The 25,427-nt window shown below is 36.0% G+C and overlaps 1 protein-coding gene across 4 annotated transcripts in view; it reads right to left on the bottom strand.

Moving 5' to 3' along the window:
* The window catches only part of PARG (poly(ADP-ribose) glycohydrolase), a 111,596-nt gene that overhangs the window by 4,557 nt on the left and 81,612 nt on the right, over positions 1 to 25,427 (bottom strand). For all 4 annotated transcript variants that reach the window (XM_081223863.1, XM_081223864.1, XM_081223861.1 and 1 more), the window contains 3 exons: positions 17,238 to 17,316; positions 15,476 to 15,584; positions 8,368 to 8,473 (listed from right to left, as the gene is read on the bottom strand). In XM_081223863.1, coding sequence (XP_081079989.1) covers positions 8,368 to 8,473; positions 15,476 to 15,584; positions 17,238 to 17,316 — 294 coding nt within the window. The remainder of the gene's footprint in view (positions 1 to 8,367; positions 8,474 to 15,475; positions 15,585 to 17,237; positions 17,317 to 25,427) is intronic.

Raw genomic sequence — 25,427 nt, 5'->3', positions numbered from 1 at the left:
TTAATATCACTAATGGGGTCAGATGACTACTAAGTGCCTCCAGACACTATCACCTACGTACTGCTCTGATCAAGAATGCATAATATAACCCTAATTATGAGGAAACAGCAGATAAACTCAAGGAATGTTGTATTCTTCAAACATGTCAATGTCATAAAAGAAAGACAAAGAAAGACTGTGGAAATACTCCAGATTCAAAAGGAGGCTCAAAGACATTAACTAAATGCAATACCTGACCCTGGACCCTGTATTGGAGGGCAAAATGGCTACAGCGGGTTTGATTAGGGCACCTGATAAAATTGCAACACAGATGAGAAGATAAAAATATATCAATGTACATTTATGAATTTATAACTGTAATGTGTTTATATAAGAGAATAGGAAAAACACGCTGAAGTATTTAGGAAAGGGGGTATAATGTATGTAACTTAAGCTCAAATTGTTCAGAAAAAAATTATATATAATACACAAGCATATATGTACATAAACATACACAGAGTTTAACTTTTTGTAACTTTTTGTAAATTTGAAATTATTTTCAAATAAAAAGTTTAAAAAATTATGTAGGAAGGAAAAATGTTTTTAAGATGAACTAGTAAATTTGATATAGCTGAGTATCCCCAAATCTGGGAAGCAATCTAAGACATTAGAATACATATGAGATTCTAAAATACCAAAGTATTTCCTAATTTCCAAACTAATATTTATTGAGTGTCCCCAACATGTGAGGTACCATGACTAGGCCTCATTAATCTTGGAGTGTTGAAAGTAATTTTCTCAAAATAGAGATACGTTTTAATTAAAACCACTCAACCAACTTGTACATACATTAAAGCTTCAGTGCACTCAATTCTAAAAGGTTCCTAATTAACCTAAACTACATATAAAAAGGGAAACCAATGAATCGTCATCTTCTTCTACCAAGAGGTATCATTTTTTTATCTTTTGGTTTGAATGAAATTTGGCTTTAAGTATTTCCTATTTAAGAGACAGAGAGAGACCCAAAGAAAAGTCCTTTTAGTCCTACTTCCTCCTTACATACAGAAATATTAGATCACTGGTCATTTGCCATTTATAAAATAAAATATTAATAAAAACATTTAAAATGTATCTCCCTATAGAGTTTAAGTTTTAAATGCTTCACAGGCCATTTTGTCCCTGTGGATAGGCTCCTGGAGCTAAGCTTGACAGATCTACCAAAAAAGAGGCTGGATCCTAATAAGAGAACCAGTTCACATTACATTCTTGATTTCACATCCATTTCTGTTTGGGTACACATGGTAACAAAAGCTGGGACTGGAGACTGAAGACCTGAGCTCAGGCCTTGCCCTTCTGCTAGCTATCTAAGCTCTATGACTTTGGCTAAGTCACTTAACTCTCCTGCCTGCATCTTCCCCATCTGTGCAATGAAGAAGTTTAATCAGATGATCCCTAAAGACTCTTTCAGAGTATAATTCCATAATCTGTTATAATTTTTCTCCTTGCATTGGATGTTAGACTATAAATACACAAAGGAAATTTTCAGAAATTTAAATTATCTTGACCTTAAATTCATCAGTAATCACTAACAAAAGATCATTTTAAACAGAACTGTCTTCAGACCTCACTACATCCCCAAGATCTTTGCAAATCTAGACAATTATGTCTCACAATTTAAGTGAACTCTCCTGTATCACAAGTTAGAGGAGAATAAATCACAAATCTAATAGGGTGTATGGACTGACTCCAAGTATGATATAAAACCATCAAATTCTAACTTCAAGCACAACTAGGTGCCAAAATAATCACTTAAATTAACCTGCAGGGAGCTTGGTTTTAATTTTCTTTTTGGCATCAATGTTAAGCTGTGAAAATTCTTCAAATAAATATGAATAATGTCAAAAAACAATTCAGTGTCCTCATGAGTAGAACCATGGATACTTTATACCACAGGTATGGTCTGAGGCCATTAGCATGTAACATTAGTAACAACTGCTAACACTGAGCTCTATATTGTAGCATGCTGAACGTTCTAGCAGCTTTTTTTAAAGGACAAACTAAAGATTCACAAGGATTAACTCAATCCTTACAAAAACTGAATAAATGTTAGTATTATTTCCATTTTGAAAATCAGGAAATAAAGGCACCAAAAAATTAATTAACCTGTCTAAGGTCACAGATCCAGAAAGCGGTGGAGCTGAAATTTTTATATGTCAAATAGAAATTCATTAAGCTTATTTTATTTGCAAGTCACTTTTAGGTAGTGAAGGCAGGGAATGGGGATAGAAAAGAAAATGCACAGGACTGCATCAAGATAGCTTCAAATTACGGTAAACTAGCAATGGCATAATCTTTCACAAGTCAGATAACACAGTACGGAGAGGTACAAAAAATAAACACTGAGGATGTGCAATGAGAAACTGACAAAAACACAATAGAAAGAACTTTAGAGCACCACTTGATTCCTTCGGAAAGCAGGCAGACAAAACTAGAAAAATATAGGGTCTGATCTAATAGGTATAGAATCTAACAAAGTATAAATTCTATACCCTTCAGAGACATCTTTTCAAATGCCAACATAATATATACAACAATTATGTTAGGCCACAAGTAAAAGTTCAAAAAACTCTTAAAAAGTAGAGATAATTTTATCTATACTCTTTGATTACAATGCAGTAAAATTAGAAATAAGAGATGAAACAAACATAATTTGCTTTAAAAACCATTTAGAAATGGTTTCAAGTTATCTCCTAAAAATCTCATGGGTGCCTGGTGGTATACTTAGGGGGCAGGAGCCCACTCAACAGTCTCTACTGAGATGCGATAAATAATGCTGCAAAAAAACAAAAAAAGCAAAAAACAGTGCTTCTACTCTAACAATGAGAAAAGGCCAAGTAATCTACAGAATCATAACTTTTCCTGAGTCTACCAGAGAGCTGAGTTTTCAGGGCAACCAAAGTACAACAAGCTCTACCAAGAAGAGACAAAACACATGAACTATTATCTTGAAAGAACACAGGAGAAAGAGGTAGCTACCATAGAAATGGGTGAGAATAAAATTTTGAAAGCCAGGTGTGAACTGGAGGTGGGGTAGTGTCACTTTGGAATAGCCCCAGAAAGGAGAATTCACATTCACTCAAAAGCTCTTTTCCATGGGCCTCCAGAGGGTCCTCAGAAAGATGAGGGGCCAGGCAGGAGGACAGAGCCCCTTTGGTTCCACAAGCCTGCAGGAGGTAACTGGCTGCTGCTGGAGGACAGGCATCAAGCCCCTCTTCCCTATGTCCCTTCTTTCCTACCCTCTGGCTCATAGGGCCATTGGCTGCCTGGGGCAGAAAGCTGTTAATCAATGTCTGTTGAATGAATGAATATATGAAAAATATTCTCTTACTAGTTGTTAGCATAACGTACAATGAAAGCCGTTCAAAATTAAATTGTTACAAATTGAAAAACTCATGCACAGTTAGGCAACAAGCATGTTAAAAATATTTAGCCTTATTTCTAATCAAAGAAATGTAAGTTTAAGGGTTTATTATATGCCCATGTTCTCCCTCCATGAAGTTTTTTGTTTGCTTGTTTTAACTGTCCTTCCTCCCTTCTTTCTCATAGGGTAGGGATAGCATCTGATGGTTCAGATGAGTCTTCCTGAAACATTACTAAGACCTAGGGACAGATAAAGATGGCCAGTTCAGAGAAGTTAATATTGGCCCTGTCTTTCTCTGCTCTCAAAGGGTTTTTATTTACCAACTTTATTTAATCTGTCAATACTTTGAACTGGACCATAGCTTCTGATTCTTCTCTGTGCACCCACTCTGACTCCCTAATGCTGGTTCATCAGTGAACATCTCTTTCTTAATGCTCTCTTCTCTTGGAAATTAATCTAAGATTTAAATGCTCCCTTGCTCATGTCTGCTATGTGGCTAATGAGAAAGTGGGCTTATAAAAGAGGGGTTTATACAGTTCCGACGGCTGACTTTTTCTTTTTATACAATCGGAATATAATTGACATATAGCATTATATTCATTTCAGGTGTACAACATAATGATTAGATATTTGTATGTATATATTGCAAAATGATCACCACAATAAATCTAGTTAACATCCACCACCACACATAGCTACATGTTTTTTTGTGATGAGAACTTGCAAGATTTACTCTTTTAGCAACTTTCAAATATACAATACAGTATTATTAACTATAATCACCATGCTGTACATTAATTACATCCCCACGATTTATTCATTTTATAACTGGAAGTCTGTACCTTTTGACCTCTTTCACACATTTTGTGCACTCTCCATCCTATACCTCTGGCAACCACTGATCTGTTCTGTGTATCTATGAGCTTTTTTTTTTTTAAGGTTCCACATATAAGTGAGATCATATGGTATCTATCTCACTTAGCATCATTCTTTCAAGGTCATCCATGTTGTTGAGAACATTTTTAATAAGATTTTTAAAAATTACAAAAACAGTAACAGATTTGATGCAATCTCTATCAAAATATCAATGGCATTTTTCACAGAAATAAAATAATTCTAAAATTTGTATGGAAACACAAAAGACCCTGAATAGCCAAAGCAATTTTTGACAAAGAATAACAAAGCTGGACAAATCACACTCCCTGATTTCAAACTCTACTACAAAGCTACAGTAGTCAATACAGTATGGTACTGGAACAAAAACACACCGATCAATGGAACTGAATAGAGAGCCCAGAAATGAATCCATATTTATATGGGCAATTAATCTATAACAAAGGAGGCAAGAATACACAATGGGGAAAAGACAACCTCTTCAATAAATGATGTTGGGAAAACTGGACAGCTACATGCAAAAGGATTAAAGTGGACCACTTTCACATACCATATACAAAAATAAATTCAAAATGGATTAAAAGTAACACCTAAAACCACGAAACTTCTAGAAGAAAACATAGGCAGTATGCTCTTTGACATAAGTCTTAGCAATATTTTTTGGATATGTCTCCTGAGACAAAACAGAAGCAAAAATCAACAAATGGAACTACAGTAAACAAAAAAGCTTTTGCACAGTGAAGGAAACCAACAAAACAAAAAGGGCCACCTACTGAATGGGACAAGATATTTGCAAATGATATATCCAAAAAGGGGTTAATATCCAAAATATACGAAGAACTCATACATCTCAACGCCAAAAAAACAAACAACCAGATTAAAAACTGGCCAGAGGACCTAGATAGACATTTTTCCAAAGAAGACATACAGATGGCCAAGAGGCACATGAAAATATGCTCAACATCACTAATCATCAGGGAAATGCAAGTCAAAACCACAATGAAATTGCACCTCACACCTTTCAGAATGGCTATTATCAAAAGACAACAAATAAGTGTGTTGGTGAGGATGTGGAGAAAAGGGAACCCTTGTGTACTGCTGATGAGAATATATATTGATGCAATATGTATGGAATATAGTATGAAGGTTCCTCAAAAAGTTAAAACTAGAACTACCATACAATCCAGCAATTCCACTTCTGGGTATTTATCTGAAGAAAATGAAAACACTAATTAGGAAAGATATATGTACCCCTAATGTTCATTGCAGCATTATTTACAATAGCAAGATATGGAAGCAATCTGAGTGCCCATCAATAGATAAGTGGATAAAGATGTGGTGTATATATACAACGAAATACTACTTGGCCATAAAAAAGAATGAAATCTTGTCATCTGCAACAACATGGATGGACCTAAATGGTATTATGCTAAGTGGAATAGAAAGACAAATACTGTATGATTTCACTTATGGGTGCAATCTAAAAACAAATCAAAATAAATGAACAAACATAACCAAATAGGGGCTTCCCTGGTGGCGCAGTGGTTGAGAGTCCGCCTGCCGATGCAGGGGACACGGGTTCGTGCCCCGATCCCGGAAGATCCCACATGCCGCGGAGCGGCTGGGCCCGCGAGCCATGGCCGCGGAGCCTGTGTGTCCGGAGCCTGTGCTCCGCAACGGGAGAGGCCACAGCAGTGAGAGGCCCGCGTACCGAAAAAAAAAAAAAAAAAAAAACATAACCAAACAGAAACAGAGTAATAGATACAGAGAACAAACAGGTGGCTGCCAGAAGGGAGGGGGTAGGGAGGAGGAGAGAAATAGGTGAAGGGGAAGAGGTATAAACTTCCAGTTGCAAAATAAATGAGTCATGGGTATGAAATGTACAGTGTAGGGAATACAGTCAGTAATTACATAAGATCTTTGCATGGTGACAGAAGACAACTAGACTTATCATGGAGATCATTTTGAAATATACAGAAATATAGAATCACTATGTTGTATACCAGGAGCTAACGTAGTGTAAGTAGGTCAATTATATTTCAAAAACAAATAAACAAACAAACTCATAGGAAAATATGATCAGGTTTCTGGCTATCAGAGGCAGGAGGTTGGGGGAAAGGGAATTAGATGAAGGTAGTCAAAAGGTACAAACCTCCAGTTATAAGATAAGTAAGTACTAGGAATGTAATGTACAACATGATAATGATAATTAACACTGCTGTACATTATAAATGAAAGTTGCTAAGGGAGTAAAGCCTGAGAATTCTCATCACAAGGAAAACAGTTTTTTTCTACTTTAATGTTGTATCTATATGAGATGATAGATGTTCACTAAACCTACTTGATATTCATTTCATGATGTATGTAAGTCAAATCATTATGTTGTACACCTTAAAATTATACAGTTCTGTATGTCAATTATATTTCAGTAAAGCTGGAAAAAACCAACAAAACAATATATGCTCACAACAGAAAAATAATCTCGATAATTGAGAAAATTACGCAATGAGAATCTTGTGTATACTATACTACCCTTAATAGTCACCAGAGCAAGCAAAGCTGCAGTCTGAGAGAAAGGCTTTTATGCCATGAAGAAAAGAAACAAAATGAACACATTTATAAAGCTTCCCAAATTGTCCATCACAAATGACCAAGGCTTATGGTAGACCTGGTTTCTGGATTGATGATATGAATCTACTCATTTATTTTACTTAAGAGAAAAACAGAAAAAAGTGTCTGTCATAAGATCAATAAGCCCAGAGTGAAAAACAGGTTTCCTCAAACAAATTCAGGATGATAAAGAATTTCATAAAATAAAACCCAGAAATTCCTTCTTCTATAGACCTTCAAAACACCAAAACTGACAACATGTGGTTTTTGTTTTTGAATATGAAGAAAATATGGGTGAAAGCCTTTAGAATAAAGGAATAGAGAAGATTTTTCTAAGCATGCCACAAAAATGTAAACACATAAAACATAACTCCATGTGACAACAACTCAACAGGCTGAAATACATAAACCCTATGAGTATCCTTTGTAAAAAAATTATAATAGCACCTTCCTGGGTTCTGTGAGTCATTCTAATGAATTATCAAACCTTAGAGGGGTTGGTTGTGGAAAACTCCCAAGACTGGTAGCCAGCTGATAAGAGGTGCAGGTGGACGGGGGGACACCCCCTCCCCAGACTTGCGGCTAGAGTCCGCAGTAGGGGCAGCCTTGTGGAGGATGGGTGTCCTTAACCTGAGGGTCTGTACTAACTCCAGGGAGTTAGTGTCAAGACTGTACTGTAGCACACCCAGCTCATGTCACCAGCTGGGTTGACAAAGAATAGTAACCATGCTAAGTAATAATATAATAATATTCTCTATAACTGACACTCCTGAGAGGAAAGCAAACGTCATAATACGGTAAACGACCAATAGCTTTGTTGATAGGTGTGTGATTTTTCTACTATAAACAATAAAGGGCAAGAAATGTTTATCCTTCTTGAGTACCCAAATGCCTCCTTATCTGTGCCATTCATGCAGCTCTCCCAAGCTATAGTCCCCCACACTGTGTACCTCTATTAAAGCACTCATTACTATGTGCTGCATTTGTCTATGCCTCTCTCCCATATGCTAGACTGTGAATTCCAAAGCAGGGACTACATCTCATTCACCCTTGTATTCTCAGAGCCTAGCACAGTGCCTAGACAGTGGCAGATGTGCCGTAAGTTTGGTGAATGAACGAGTCAGTCATCAAATAGCTCTGTCCATAAAAAATCACTTCTGTAAAGGAACGTGCTTGAATGGGTGCTTTGGCTTGAAACTTCATAGTAATTTTGGCCTCTTCCCTCTCTTTATTCAACTAAATACTGTGTCTTATAGATCAGAGAGATAAGTGACCTCTGCAGGTAAATAGCAAATAAAAATACGGATTCCTTCATATACAATAAGAAAAAAAAGGATGGTGTCAAATATTCTTTTTCTCTTCTTTTAGATCTTTGTGGTTTGTGGTTAGAAATCCAGTTTGAAGGACTAACTTCTCCTTAGTCAAAATACTATTATCCTTCTTATAACAACTGATTCACTCACCTTTTAATCTAGCATCGCCCCCAAAGGCACCACAGCCCCAGTTTCCTGTAGCCACTGCAGAAAGATTCTCTGAAGAAACTCCAGGACGAAGAAATCCACAGTAAGCCTGCAGGATGAAAGAAATATCAAAGCACGTGAATGACTAGACACTAACAGTATTTCTGACTGATGTACTAGGATCAGTATCCATTATCAAGCTTATGTTATCTCTCTCTCCTCTTTTTTTCCTAGGGGCCAAAGTACAGGGGAAAAAGAGAAAATCCTGGAATTACACAAGGAGAGGGTAAGAAATGATCAGTTCTATTATTTATTTGCTTTGATGCTGGGCAAATCAAAGCCCTTAAACCATTACAGGTCTCAGTTTCTTTTTCCAATTCAAACAAATATAAAGGAAAATATCAGAGATATTTTAAGAACTAATGGAATCCCAATCACAAACCACAAGGGACTAAAGGATAGAAAGGCATTTAAGACACTGTTTTATTTGAAAACTTTTGATTACCATTTTTTTCAGTAAGGTAAAGAGTTACTACTATTATGCTTCCTCACGACTCTCTCTCTGAATTATTGGGACTTAGATTAATAACTGTGATTAGCTTTTAAATGTGCTTCCTGCCACTGAAATGCTTAAACAACTACATATAAAATGAGCAAGTAACTATATATAAAAAGGATTCCTATACCTGGTTACAAGATAACCTTTAATATCCCTTCCAGCTCCAAGATTCTCTAGTTTCACAGCTCTGTTTTAAGCTAGAATATTTTAAAATTTGCCAGTAACCTGAGAAAAGTACAATATATCCTGAGGATGCTGTCTAAGTTTTAATTAAATGAACAGCTCATTTTGTATATGAGAAGACTGCAGTTTAAGGTCCCAGAGTTTCTGATTTCTATTTCTTTGCTGTCAGACAAGTTGGTCTTTCTGCCTCCAAAGGGTTCTTAGTTTTCTGAAACTATCAGACTATATTAAGAGGTTTAAAATAATAGCAAAGCAAATCTCCCCTGGGCTTTCTCAAGTACCAAAGCCTAAAATACAGCTTATTTATAATAGTAAATAAAATAGAAAGAATGACGTGTGACAAATGTTCCCAGAGAAAAACCAAGGATAAAGAAAGATGCTTCTATGAAACCCACACATAGAAATACTGTAAATTGCTCTCTGAAGTTGCTACAAGGGTATAAAAATGTATTTTATACCTGTCTGGGTGGATTAACAAGGCTATTCCTTCCACCCCCTCCTAGGCTGTAAATCCTGACAGATATTAATTATAAGTTGGTACCAGACCATTACTCAACACTGTGGTACAGAGCTTACACTAGAACTCACAAATTACCTGTATAATTAGATGCATGGAGCATCTGAAAATCTCTTTCAGGTCAAAACTATCAAAGAGCTCAATTTTTTTGAGTAGGTTCTTGAAACATACAGTCTCTGCCTTTATGCCAACAAGGGGGTGAACAGACTTTCTGTCAGAATAGACATAACTTTGCCACTTGCTTTCCTGTCAAATTCTCCAAATATGCCTAGAAGAAGAGGAAGATTTCTTAGCCTCCTAGTGTGTGTCGCCTCTGTTTTATACCATCAGAATGGTTTTAGTTTCTTTCACACTGCTATCTCTACATATCTGGGCTAACTTTTCTTTAATGAGCAAAAATAGCTTAGTAAGACTAAGGCCTAACAACAGAGAATTTGAAATATTTAGATTATTTAGAAGCAAAATCTAACCAATTTTACTTTAAAAAAATCTATCTTGAAAAATGACCATAACAAAAAAACACCTATAAAACTGAAATTAACCTGCATTTGGTGTTCTGATTAAGTAAAATAAAATGAAACTTTAAAAATGTAATCAGATAGAAATTAAATGATATAAAATACTTACATAGTAATTAGGTATAAAGAATAACTGTGATGATTAAATACAAAATTCTTTTTTATTGAAGTATAATTGATTTACAATATTATATTAGTTTCAGGTGTACAGAGTGATTCAGTATTTTTACAGAATATACTCAATTAAAAGTTATTACAAGATAATGGCTGTAACTCCCTGTGCTATACAATATATCCTTGATGCTTATCTATTTTATACATAGTAGTTTGTATCTCTTAATCCCATACCACTAATATGCCCCTCCCTGCCTTCCCTCTCCCCTTTGGTAACCACTAGTTTGTTTTCTATATCTGTGAGACTGTTTCTGTTTTGCATATACATTCATTTGTATTATTTTTTAGATTCCACATGTAAGTGATATATAGTATTTGTTTTTCTCTGTCTAACTTATTTCACCAAGCATAATATTCTCTAGGTCCATCCACTTTGCTATAAAAGGCAGAATTTCATACTTTTTTATGGCTGAGAAATATTTCATTGTATACATTATCCATTTGTCTATTGATGGGCAGGGCACTTGGGTTGCTTCCATATCTTGGCTACTGTTACAAAATTCTTTTATTCTGTTTGAACCAACCATTTCTCTATGATGGCCTAGTGGGGTGGGATGGGGCGGCGGAGGGAGGGAGGACATTATATAATGTAAATACATTATACTGTTTGCTAAATTAATAATTTAACAATTTTTGTCCTAAAGAGTTGTTCATGACTTCCCTGGTGGTGTGGTGGTTAAGAATCCGCCTGCCAATGCAGGGGACACGGGTTCGAGCCCTGGTCTGGGAAGATCCCACATGCCGCGGAGCAACTAAGCCCGTGCACAACAACTACTGGGCCTGTGCTCTAGAGTCCGCGAGCTACAACTACTGAGACACGTGCCAAAACAACTGAAGCCCGCGTGCCTAGAGCCCATGCTCCACAACAAGAGAAGCCACCACATTGAGAAGCCCACGCACTGCAACGAAGAGTAGCCCCTGCTCTCTGCAACTACAGAAAGCCTGCGTGCAGCAACAAAGACCCAACGCAGCCAAAAATAAAATAAATTAATTAAAAAAAAAGAGTTGTTTATATGAAATCAATCTACCGTACTCGTCTAACTTAAACTAATACATAGTTGGTATTGATAATGATTTTCTGATGTTTTAGAACACTGTGATTTCTTAAAAACAAACATAACATAAAAAGTTCCTTAAGAATCTTTTGGAAGAGAATAAAATAATATTAATTAAGACTCTTAAAATTATACTTAGATTCAGTAACAGTAATTTTATAAATTTCTTCTTTTGTAAATTTCTTTTATTTGATTAAATAACAACTGTACAAAGATGTTTACTACATTATACATAATAGAGAAAAACTTGGGACCACCTATTAATTCAAAAACAGTAGCTAAGTCCTAGTATATCAATCCAACCAATTTTGTGGCCATTACACATATTATTATGGGGATTTCCCTGTCAGTCCAATGGTTAAGACTCTGTGCTTCCCCTGCAAGGGGCACTGGTTCAATCCCTGGTCAGGGAACTAAGATCCCTCATGCCATGTGGTGCAGCCAAAAATAGAGAGATAGACAGATAGATAAAAAAAGATCAAATTTATTTAAAAAAACATCATGAAGATCATTAGAAAGTATGAAAAATACAATTTATGGATAAATAGATAAATACAATATTATAGGTAACTTTTGCACACATTTATATGAAAACTAGTATTCATGTGGAAAGACCTACAAAAATGAAAACAATTATTTGAAAGGTAAAATTATAGATGATTTTTTATCTTTAAAATAATTGTAACATTAGTAAATTGATTTTGTCTTTTTAAGATGCAATATAGGGACCTCCCTGGTGGCACAGTGGTTAAGAATCCGCCTGCTAATTCAGGGGGACATGGGTTCGAACCCTGGTCCAGGAAGACCCCACATGCCGCAGAGCAACTAAGCCCATGCACCACAACTACTGAGCCTGTGCTCTAGAGCCCACGAGCCACAACTGCTGAAGCCTGTGCACTGCAACAAAGAGTAGCCCCCGCTCGCTGCAACTACAGAAAAGCCTACGCGCAGCAACAAAGACCCAACGCAGCCAAAGATAAATTTAAAAAAATAAGTATAAATAAATAAAAGCTTTTTAAAAAGATGCAATATAAAATGAAAACACCATGTAGACCTTAGATTTCTCATATGTGAAATCAAAGATTAGATTAGGTTTCTCTATGGTTATCCTGATTCTATACATTGAGAAACTTAAGGGAAAGCTCATGAAAAATGATACATTTTGAACTAATATTCCTGAAAGGTAACACAGACTTCAAGAAAAGATTATAAATGATCAAATGTTGAGTTTCCTAGAAATATCAGCAGCAAGTATTGATCAGTTGTGTTAATCAAGCTTTGATTTAATAACAATCCCCTTCCAAATTTGGTGATAACAACAAAAAAAATCTGACTTGAATGAAATAAAACTTCTATTGCCAGGTTATTTAAAGACTCAGTCTTTTTCTATAAAGTATGTCTCATAAGGACTCTATATTGTACAAATAAATGTTTTTCAGTGTTGGTAATACTTACAACTAACTTAACCTATTCACATATACCAAGGCTTCACATCTTTAAAATTTCTGGTGTCTTTGAGGAGGGGAAACTGAAGGTTAGTGCTATCCAAGTAAACGTAGAGAGTATCAGTTAGCCATGGGCAATTTAAAAAGAGAAGATTTACTTATGTCCAGTGTTATCTTTTAAAAAGATCATATTTATAGATAATTTCTAAAAGTGAATGATCTAGCTCCTCCAGGAAAGTATTTGTGGGAATATAAATGTTATCATGAAAAAAAAGGGAACCTTTAAGACTTCCCTAGTGGCGCAGTGGTTAAGAATCTGCCTGCCAGTGCAGGCGACACGCTTTCGAGCCCTGGTCCAGGAAGATCCCACATGCTGCAGAGCAACTAAGCTCGTGCGCCACAACTACTGAGCCTGCACTCTAGAGCCTGCAAGCCACAACTACTGAGCCCACATGCCGCAACTTCTGAAGCCCATGTGCCTAGAGCCCATGCTCTGCAACAAGAGAAGCCACCGCAATGAGAAGCCCACGCACCGCAACGAAGAGTAGCCCCTGCTTGCTGCAGCTAGAGACAGCCCGCGTGCAGCAACAAAGACCCAACGCAGCCAAAATTAAATAAATAATTTTTTTTAAATGTTAAAAAACGGGAGCCTTTAAATGTGTGTTAATGTATGATAATGGTTAAATACATTTACTTTTCATATGCTTCTCTCCAAACTTTTCATGTATTTCTCTGCCATAACAAAATACCATGGACTGAGTGACTTAAATAATAGACATTAATTTTCTCACAGTTTTGGAGACTAGAAGTTCAAGATCAAGGTGTCAGCATGTTTGATTTCATTTGAGACCTTTCTCCTCGGCTTGCAGATGGTCACCTTCATGCTGTGCCCTCACATGATCTTTATTCTGTGGGCATGCACCCCTGATTTTTTTTTGTATGCCCTAATCTCCTCTTCTTATTCGGATACTAGTTAGATTGGATTAGGGCGCTCCCTGGCATCATTTTAACTTAATCACATCTCTATACATTCTGACCTACTCGGGTAAGAGCTTCAACATATGAATTGTGGGCAGGTGGGGGGGGACCCATACCTACTGCTTATATAAATGTCTTCTAGTATCAATGATCATGTGACAAATTCACATACACATCTGATGAAAAGCTAAATGTAAATCTTCTTATTCTACTTGATATGCTTGCTATGTAATGAAAACATCATGTGCTTGGAGACAACTGCTTTAAGTCAACAGTTTAGAACAGTGAAAGCAAGCTCACAATTAAAAGGTACCCAATATAATAAAAGATATTCCTCAGTAATATCAGGTAAAAGAGAAATTATATCTGTTGATATATCAAAGAACAGTCTTTTTGGATAGCTTTTATGAGGAATTACTTAAAAGAAAATTGGAATATGTGTGTAAGTTGAACTTTGGAAAATAGTGCATTTACTCTTCAAACTTTTATGAGATTCCTTTGAGAACTTCAAACATTAAAATAACCTAATGAATTATATATTAAAAAACATGTTTAACAGTAAATTAGATTCTTGAATACATTAGAATATGATAATAAATGTAATTATATTTGAAATATCCACTAAGTTTTAAGTGTACTAAAGTCTTTCTGGATTATTTGGTTATTTTACTAACAATCTGAGAGGCAAGGTGGCTGAGCTGGGATAAGCAGAGCACCACAGAGAGGCCATTCCTGTGGTAAGACCCGGGGAAAAGATGTGAACATGATATACTGAACGCCACACATGCCAATCCAAGGGCAGTCCCAGTCCACCTGCAATGGTACACCTAGTCTGCTGTCATTGCCAGAAGTCTGTGTAGGGATTGGCACATGGGTAGTCATGCAAAACCACAACCTCATTATCTTAATAATGAATTTCATGACCAAATCCTACTCATGGAAGTTAAAACAATGGTTTTCAGAACTGGGTCAGTCGTCTTGGCTGTGAGAGTAATTTGAGGAACTAAAGACATCAACTGTTTTGGTAAGGCCCTATCTGTCTAGAGAATAGACTTAGAACACTATTGTATGACAGTTTATTTACTATGGTTAACAGTAGTAAAAATTTAAACTAACAATAGGTCTGGCTCATTTTTCTTTTTCTGTAACACAATGAAAAAAAAAAAAGAAAATGACTATAGGAGACAAAACTAAGTAGCACAGAAAACCACAGATTCCATCATAAATATGTCAAATTACCAAATAAATAAATAATTTACATGTCAGTCTTACCTATACTAGAACAATAGTGACTTGACTTTCATGTTTTATCTGTTTTAATCCTGATAAGCACACCTTGTAGCGAAAAATGTCATTGGGCAGGTCCGATAAAAACTTTCAGGGTTCATTCATTTCTATATGGTTTTACAATGATAATGTTCCAAAGCAACTAAATGTACTTGATGAGATAAATGCATGTGTGGGGCTTAATATCAAGCAACAGTCTATCTGGCATCAGTAATCAAACAATTACGAAATGGAAAGTACATCCTGTACAAGCTGACAGACCCATTAAATCAGGAGAACTGTGGGCAGACGTACTGACACTGCAAGAATTACCAGAAAGCATTAATTTCAGCATTAATAAAATGGCAGTAAATAGATGACAGCTGCCAGATGAACTAAGAAATAAGGTTACTGGCCTTGTTAAGCTCGCGCCTGATTTTCTCAGGCACAAACTGGTCGAGGTAGCGTCTGAAGTGAAGGGCATCAATGGCGACGATTTCAGTGCCGCGCCGCTGCCAGTCGTCCCTGGGGCAGGACAGATGGAGGAAAATGAGGAATGGGGAAAGGTACTCACAAAATAAAACCCTCACAAGGGTCAGGTTTCTGAGACTTTGGCAGGGTTAATACATTACAAACAAACCAGTGGGTATATATCTCAGCAAATCAGGAGGGTAGAAAAACACCATTTTATTTTTAAATTCCAAGGGATACATATTGTGGACTGCCAGGCATTAAACAGTAAAATGAAAAAATAGTATGTATTATATACAGACACATCATTAACAATGAATCTTCGAGGTTAAAAGATTTCGGGGGCGGGCTTCCCTGGTGGCGCAGTGGTTGAGAGTCCGCCTGCCGATGCAGGGGACACGGGTTTGTGCCCCGGTCCGGGAAGACCCCACATGCCGTGGAGCGGCTGGGCCCGTGAGCCATGGCCGCTGAGCCTGTGCGTCCGGAGCCTGTGCTCCGCAACGGGAGAGGCCACAACAGTGAGAAGCCCATGTACCGCAAAAAAAAAAAAAAAAAAAGATTTCGGGGGCAAACAAAAGGAATTTAGTTCTTTGTTTTCCTCCAATACTAAAGACATGGCCTTTGTATCTCAACAAGAGCTCATTCCTCCTTTGTTCTGAAAGAACTGCTCTAAGTCACTGAGTTTGTAACATGACCATTTATTGTCCAAAAACGAATCCCAAGAAGTCAAGTTCTGTAAAAAATGTGTAATAATTCAGTACAAAATTCTACCTACTGTGCTCAGTTGCTGACTGGGCAAAACTATTTTTAAAAAGGCAAAGAAATCAAAGCAGACAATAACAATTTGCCCAAGGAGACAGGAAAAACTGGCTGAGATGGTGATTCTGGAAATATGAAATTCCAAATATTTCATCTCTTTACAAACATGCATATACTGATATGGCAGTCAACTTTTCACACTGAAGAATACACACAGAAACCTTCATGTTAGTCTGTAAATAATTATCAGGAATTAAACATTCACACAGATAATTGTTGCAACCACATATTTTAACCAAAACAAAGGGAAAGAGACTAGGGACTGGACTTGAGATATTACAAAGATAAGGTTGTATGGCTACATGGGCAATAGCTGATTCTTTCTGCCACAATGGTTCTTTTGCATTGAAACACACATACATAGGCCACACACATTTTCTGTAAAAATTTACCTCTGGTAAACCAACTTAGTGGGAAAGCAAAAATGTCAAAGTGTAAAAATATATTTCAATAAACTAGGAGACTGCAGCAGCAAAATTCAACATAGGTTCTGCTATCAACTGTTTGTGGCATCAGGCAAATTGTCTCAGCATAGGTTTCCCCCACTTAACCTAATCTCACAGAAAAGGTAAGGATAACTAAATAAGCTGTTTAAAGGCTTTAAGCTCTAATTAGTTCGACCTTGGAAGTTAATCTCCACTGGCTGCTTACAATTAGCAGCTGAGCTGTGCCTTTCTTCTTGGTTTAGACATTTGGCTTTTCTCTGTTTTTCCCTTTGGTATATGGAGATGGTGATACTGTTTTAACTACTAATGAAACTGTGCTATTGAATTTAAGAAGAAAATTATATTTCTGAAATAAGAATAGATGGGAGACAGACTGTACCAGGGTCAAACCCACATTCCTTAGCTTTTGGTCACGAGATGCTAACGTCAGAAATGAACTCACCTTTCACTCCTGTCTTCATGGCTCCGGGCCCAACGGTATGTTTCGGCATAGCCTGTGTATTCACTGTACTGTTCAGTACCTGAAACAAATAATTTTTTTTCAGAAATTTTTTTTTTTTCTTTTTGAATTTTATTTTATTTTTTTATACAGCAGGTTCTTATTAGTTATCTGTTTTATACATCTTAGTGTATGTATGTCAATCCCAATCTCCCAATTCATCCCACCACCAATGCCCCCAGAAAACAATTTCTTAAGAACTGCACCTTCTAAACAGTCTCTGTTAAGAAACAAACAAATAAAAAACCCCCGCTGGTCTTAATGACTTGTTATTACTTCCCATAAAGAAAAAAACGATGCCTTCAAATGCCACCGCAATTATCATACAGTGAATCAATGTCCCAATCAACAAAGAAAACAAAATGTCTGTCACACTCATTTTTTTCTTTTATAAGGAGTACATAAAGATTGTGTTTTATAAAAGTCCACTGTAGGGCTTCCCTGGTGGCACAGTGGTTGAGAGTCCGCCTGCCAATGCAGGGGACACGGGATTGTGCCCCTGTCCGGGAAGATCCCACATGCCGCGGAGCGGCTGGGCCCGTGAGCCATGGCTGCTGAGCCTGCGCGTCCGGAGCCTGTGCTCCACAACGGGAGAGGCCACAACAGTGAGAGGCCCGCATACCGCAAAAAAAAAAAAAAAAAAAAAAGTCCACTGTCTTCAATGTCAGTGATCAGATGGTTTTTTATTTGTGTTGTTGAAAAAATAAATTTTACATAAAAACGTTCTCTAAGAAAAGTGTCAATAAAATTAAATTTAGGATTTGCCTATCAACAGGCAAGGTACCTCAAAGGAGTTTGTAAAACTAGGATATTATGCCTGAGAAGACAGGGAGGGAAAAAAGCATAATTAACATTCATCTGATGAGAAGATGTACCAAGCTTGGCATATAACACAGATTTCTAATTCACTGGACCTGAACATATCAAAAGGGATGGTGTCAAAAGTGTTCTATTTAACTAAGTAAATAAGCTCATTCCAACTCCTAGGGTCAACTCAATAATTACTTGACCTGATAAGAATCAACAAAACAGTAAAATTAAAAGCTGAAAACTTGAGCAAGATTATACTTTTCACATATTAAAAAATAAAATAGAAACAAGACAACATTGAGAACTAAGATTAATAATATTTTTAGTACAGTTGACTCTCAAACAAATGGGTTTGAACTGCACGGTTTCCCTTACACTGTAGATTTTTTTCAATAGTAAATACTACAGCACTAGACAATCTGCAGTTGGTTGAATCCACAGAGGTGGTCCCCACAGATGAAGGAAATATATATTCATTCAAAGGGCTGACTGAAGTTATATACACATATAAGTTATATGCGAATTTTACGGTACTACTTTTCTCTTCAAAAGATACACTTCACTGGGATTCCTACCAAAATGAATAAACTGAATCTAGTTATGAAAAAACACTGGGCAAACCCCCCAAAAGAGATATTCTACCAAGTAACTGGCTTCAATGTTTTAAAAATATCAAGGTGAACAAACACAAGGTTGAGAAACTGTCCCAGTTTAAAGGACACATGACAAGTCTATTCAAGGTCTGATCCTGGATTAGACTGTAGACTGGGTGGGGGAAAAGATATAATTAGGATAATTGATAGAATATTGACTAGGGATTAGCTAATAGTATTTTATCAATGTTAAATTTCCTAATTTTGATTAACTATGCTGTGCTAATGTAAGAGAATGTCCTAGTTCTTAGGAAATATACAATAAAATATTTGGGGTAAAAGGGCAGAATGTCTCCAGTATACTCCTAGTTCAGGAAAAGAAAACAGACAAAGAATGATATAGCAGATGGGGCAGAAATGTAAACTGGTGAATCTGGGTGAAAATTATATGGAAATTCCTTGTATTATTCTTGCAACTTTTCTGTAGATCTGAAAATTTTCATACATATACAAATATAAACATAGATATACAATATAAGTAAATATTAAATAAAGCTATGAAAAATACTATTCTATTTTTATAAATGATTAAAATATTCCATAATAAAAACTTAAAAGATTTAATCTCAATACTAGAGTTTCTAGTCTATTACTGAGCACACTGTTTCTTAAAAATAATTTTTCAAAATTTTAAATAATTTACAGTTTAATTACTATAAATTCACCTAGTATTTTGGGTAAGATAGTCTGCTACAAATCAAGAAAATAACTACAAAATTAATGTTGTTTCTGTCAGGCTTCCTTGACACTGTAAGTAGAGTTGGTTGTTCCTTCTTTGTGCTCTGCAGTACTCTGCATACAGCATCAACAGAGCAATTAACATATTAAATTGCAATCTGCAAATCAATTATATTTCTACACAGTATCAGCGAGCAGTCAAAAACTGAAATTTTAAAACTACATTTACAATAACAAAAATATGAAATACTTAGAGGTAAGTCTGAGAAAATGTAAAAGAAGTATACAATAAAAAGTATGTAATATGACTGACAGAAATTAAATAAGACCTAAATAAACATAAAGATACCTCATTCATGTGTCAAAGACTAAATATTGTTAAGAAGTCAAGTTTTCCCATGGCCAATAGGCACACGAAAAGATGCTCAACATTGCTAATTATAAGAGAAATGCAAATCAAAACTACAATGAGGTACCACCTCACAATGGTCAGAATGGCCATCATTAAAACGTCTACAAATAACAAATGCTGGAGAGGGTGTGGAAAAAAGGGAACCCTCTAACACTGTTGGTGGGAATGTAAACTGGTGCAGCCACTATGGAGAACAGTATGGAAGTTCCTCAAAAAAATAAAAATAGAGTTGCCATATGATCTAGCAATCCCACTCCTGGGCATATACCCAGACAAAACTATAATTCAAAACGATGTATGCACCCCTATGTTCATAGCAGCACTATTTACAATAGCCAAGACATGGAAACAACCAAAATGTCCATTGACAGATGAATGGATAAAGAAGATGTGGTATGTATATATAGTCCATTTATATATAATGGACTATTACTCAGCCATCAAAAAGAATGATATAATGCCATTTGCAGCAACATGGATGGACCTAGAGATTATCATACTAAGTGAAGTAAGTCAGAGAAAGACAAATACTGTATGATATCACATATATGTGGAATCTAAAATATGACACAAATGAACATTATCTACAAAACAGAAACAGACTCTATGGAGAACAGACTGTAGTTGTCAAGGGTAAGGGAGGGTAGGACAGGGAAGGAATGGGAGTTTGGGATTAGCAGAGGCAAACTATTATATGTAGGATGGATAAACAACAAGGTCCTATTGTATAGCACAGGGAATTATATTCAATATCCTCTGACAAACCATAATGGAAAAGAATATGAAAATATGTGTGTGTGTGTATAACTGAGTCACTTTGCTGTACAGAAGAAATTAATACAACATTGTAAATCAACTATACTTCAATACAATTGTTTAAAAAAGTCATCTTCCCAAATTGATCTATAGATTCAAAACAATCTTAATTAAAATTCAGCAAGCCTTTTTGTAGATATTGACAAACTTATTCTAAAATTCAACAAACAACTCTGAAGAAGAACAAAGTTAGAGGACTCACTCTGCCTGATTTCAAGAACTATTATAAAGCTACAGTGATCAAACCAGAAAGAACCAAAAAAACCAAAACCCAAATTAATAAATTGGACTTCAAAATTAGAAACTTCTGTTTTTCAAAAGTCATTGTTAAGATAAAGAAAAGACATACTTCATATGTCTGATAAAAGACTTACATAAAATATATAAAGCACTTCCAAACTCAAGAATAAAAAAACAAACAACCCAATTAAAACACAGGCAAAAAGATGGCTTCATGAGCATAGCCATATGTCAAAACTTACCTAATTGCACACTTTCAATATATACGGTTTGTTGTATGTCAATTATACCTCAATAATCTGATTCCTTCACTAGACTGACAGCTTCTCAAGGGCAGGGATTATATATTATTAACATGTGTGCCTACATTAGCATCTTGTAATGCAAAAATATAGAAGCAGTTGAGTAAGTACTTGCTGCATAAACATAATTAAGGACCGAAACAGGAAGAACACTGAGGTTAAAATAATGAGAAATACTTAATACAGAAATACTTAATACAGAAATACTTAATCTGGACTAAGTATTATATAATTGACATATTAAAAAATTCATTTACAAAGACAGTGTGGCATGGCAAAAAGAGCACCACACTGAGATTAAGAGTCACGAGGAACCCAAAGTGAATCCTTAAGTAACCAAATCTCATTGGACTTCATCTCAACGTCTAAAAATTAGGCTTGTCAATAATTCTTATATTGTTTACCTCATAGAATAGCTTGGAAAACCAAATAAGACGAGTTTAAAATCCTTCAATACCACACACAGGTTGGTATTGGTGTCATCAGACTTAACTTTGTAAGGGAGTAGAGAAACCAAAGATATATGACTCTATTTATGTGGGGTTTAAAAGACATGTGGTCTACTGGCCTGACTGGGAATAAAGACAGCCGGGAATAATCCTGTTCTTTTGCTTTTTGCCTTGCAGTGAACAAGCCTCATTTTCCCTGTTTATTATTATTATTAATAATAATAACAATAATAACGCCTACTCTGATCCCTTAATTATGAAAATAAACACCTCTTCTGTCTTTTGAAAAGTGGTTGAAAGATATAAAATATCAATGATCAACTTCTATTTCAAATTAGGATGTTTTTTGTCTTCTTTCCTAACAGAAACAAGGTTAGGTTTATTTCCTTCAGGTTTGGGAAATCAAAAATGCACATACAGATGCTTTTGCTCTAAAATTAAATCCTGAGTTTTCTAAGTAAACATCTTTCAAAATTATGTTGTTCTGAAAAACAAATGCCCTTAGCTTGCTTTAAATTTAAATTTACTGATAAACTTTTCTGAAAATGCAAAGGTGAACAGTGATAACAGCAAAGGAGAGACAGAAGACAATGACCGTTGTGATAGCTCTCTCTAGGGATATAGCCTTAAGACTTCATACTCAAAGACAAGCCTTCACCTAAGTTAAAAACTTTTAAGGAACCCATTTAAATCTTTTCAAGAGCTCATTACAACCTTATCAGTTCTTAGGCTTTATAGTAGTAAGAAAAATTCTTATTTTCTTTTACTAGTAATGAAAGTTTATGATGAACACAGCAAAAAATATTTGGAGATTAAAGAAATTCTACTTACTAATGGGTTATGCCCTTAGAAAGAAGATTTATACAAAAACCATCTACCCCACTTTTATTAGTATCATTAAAACAGTGGTGATTATGCAGCAGAAAAAAACACTCTGGCCTTTCATTCCCATGATTAATAAAAATTAAGAAAAGCCAAACTCCAACTTTATTTGGATCTTTCCCAATGAGCTGGTGTCAGTTAGTAAGCACTGGGCTGTTTTTGTAGTGATGGGCACCTCTAGTGTTGTTAACTCTATGAAAAATACCAGTACTATAAGCAATGGTGTCTGCTTTTGTCTTTTCTATCAGTTCTGCTGACACTCACAAAAGATTTAAGGACCTGTGGTGTTTGGGACGATTTGATTCACTAGAGGGCAGGTTTTATATTAAATGTGTCAACATTCTGCTCAGTAAGTTTCATGTCTAGGCATCTGCTTTATGTTCTCACCACACAGAAACAACAAAATAATCTCCCAGCACCACAATAACACCTTTTAGTATTGAAGCTTTTACTGGACGTTGTGAAGGAACACGAGAGAGGGGAAAAAGGGGGAAGATTGGAGCTTTAATTCTTTTCCTCAATCTATACTTACTGAAAGGTTTTAACTCATGACTGCTCCAGGGAGGATCACAGCAAGTAGAGGGATAACGCTGTTTGGATAAAAGTATTTGCCTGTTTGCATGACCTGTTTCATATTCATTTAAAAGTCTGATACCAACCAGATGCCCCACAATGATGATAAATTTAATTTATTTCCAATTTCTCAAACTCTTCTACAGATTCAGGCAGCACAGACACAGCCATTAGCTCACTGAGCCTGGGTGAATCATTGAAGGAATGGAATTGATCAGGCAGATAGACTGCAGTGCATAGTTAAGAGTCTCCTAAGAAGGGTGATGGCAGAAATCCAACATCAAATAGATGATGAAATGGCCATTTCCATTAAGGAAACATCACATCACAGATATTAATTAGGAGGCACTATAATAGAGTTAAGTGGATATGGGGAAAAATGCTGAGTTAAAAGTCACCCCGGGTGTCCTTAGCCTGAGGTAATTACAGGTGTGAAGGTGAGTCATGGATCTGCAATTTTCCATCTATTTTACAATGGCTGCAGGTAAGTTAGAGACCAGATATAACTCCAGAGTGATGATGCTTTTTTAGATTGGGGACAAACTATGCTTAAAAAAGAAAAAAAGTCTAATGTTTTCCTTTTACTATTCCCAAGGAAATTACATTCTTTATTTACAGAAACATTAATGGGAGATGACAAGGGACTACTTCCCTAGTACAACAGAAGTGAAGCAAATGAAACAAATTAGCTTTGAGTTAAAATGCCCTGCATTCTACCAACTTTTTTATTTCAAGAATGTAAATTCATCCTAAAAAATTGATGGGATGTTTTGTTCTCAGTCTTCTTCAAATCTAGCTTAACTGCTAAAAATTAAAACTCATTTAAAGTATTATTTGATACACCCAAATGCTGGAGACGGTCACATTCCAGAACTTCAGTGCTCTCTAAAACAGTCTGAGATCAATATTCAAAGTATTCATTTGCCCAACAATGGATTTATGACAGTTTAATTTTTTTGTTCTGTAATTCCTTATACTCTTTTCTCCCCTAACAACTTCTAACTACACCCTTCTTATCTGCATACATAATAAACAACAAATGCAGATAGACAACCAATATGTGAGTTGAGACAATGCTGAGAATAAAAGGGTTTTATCTTTCTATTTCAGTACAGTTTGGATCACAACCTCAGAATTCTGGATGAAATACTTCAGGTTATTAACTTCAAAGAGCTGCAGTTCAATCAAAGAAGAAATTCCTTTGCTGAAGTTCTAAACTTCCTACATAAACTCAAACAACAATTTTTATTTTTTGCCTTATCTCACCAAAACAGCAGAATCAAAAGGATATTATAAGAAATAATATAGGATTATCTAAAAGATGTGGAATAACTCCTTGAAAGCCCTTTTATCCACAAGCACTTATAAAAGATACGGACACATCAACAAAAACAATGGAGTAAAAAATCTCAGAGCACTCTTTCCTCCATAAAAATAATGAGAACACTGGCAAAACTTGTAAGAATCATCTTTTTCTGAACTGTGGGAATTAACCAAAGGCTTGCAGCAGTCTGAGGAGTGTTTATTAAAGAAAAATTGGCTAAATATTGGTAAACACAGTGAATTGTATAGTGTTTTAACTTGCCCTGTTCCTATTCCACTTTCCCAAGCTCCGTCGTAGCCTTAGAAACCAACAGCCTGTAATCGAAACAGCCTGGTTGCCACCAGAGGGGGCAGAGAAGGGTTGAAGCTCCTTCAAAGCCCCATTCTCAGAGAACTGTAATCATTTGACCTGTCTGGTAGTTAGTTCCCTGGAAGACCTCACTCACAAGGCTGTCTTTATTTGACCAGACTTGGACTTTGTCCAGGGTGAAAAGCCTAATTCCCAGGGGTGTTTGTTGAAAACAATTATAGTCAATTGTTTAACAGTGTAGCTGCCTGAGGCATTAGATTACAGTTGGGGTAAACAGGCTAACCAAAAAGCTTCAGAGGAAAAGCTAAGGAATGAGAGGTACTTACGGGACTTTGAAAAGTTCTAAGTATCCTTGGGAATCTAGACGTCTACACACATGCCCATAGCTGTACACAGGCTCAAGAAAGACCTGAGAAGGTCCTAACCTCTCCCCTCACTCTGATCTTGAGGCTCTGTGTAAGCAGGAAGGAAGTGTCAACTGCCTGGTGGAGTGTTGAAGGTAAGCCCCAACATATAGTCAGAGCCCTTTGGCAAAGACTGACTTACTGACTCTAGGCATTTAAGAAAATCTCTGTCCAATCATTAGGTAACTACTAATCTAACCAAGCAGAGACTTTAGTGGCTACACATGAAAAAGAATACAGTCTTCACAGAACTAGATTAGGAAAGTCACTAAAGAAACAGC

The sequence above is a fragment of the Mesoplodon bidens genome, assembly GCF_964165515.1.
Source record: "Mesoplodon bidens genome assembly, chromosome: 1".
Lineage (NCBI taxonomy): Eukaryota > Metazoa > Chordata > Mammalia > Artiodactyla > Ziphiidae > Mesoplodon > Mesoplodon bidens.
This window is presented reverse-complemented; position numbering and strand designations above follow the sequence as displayed.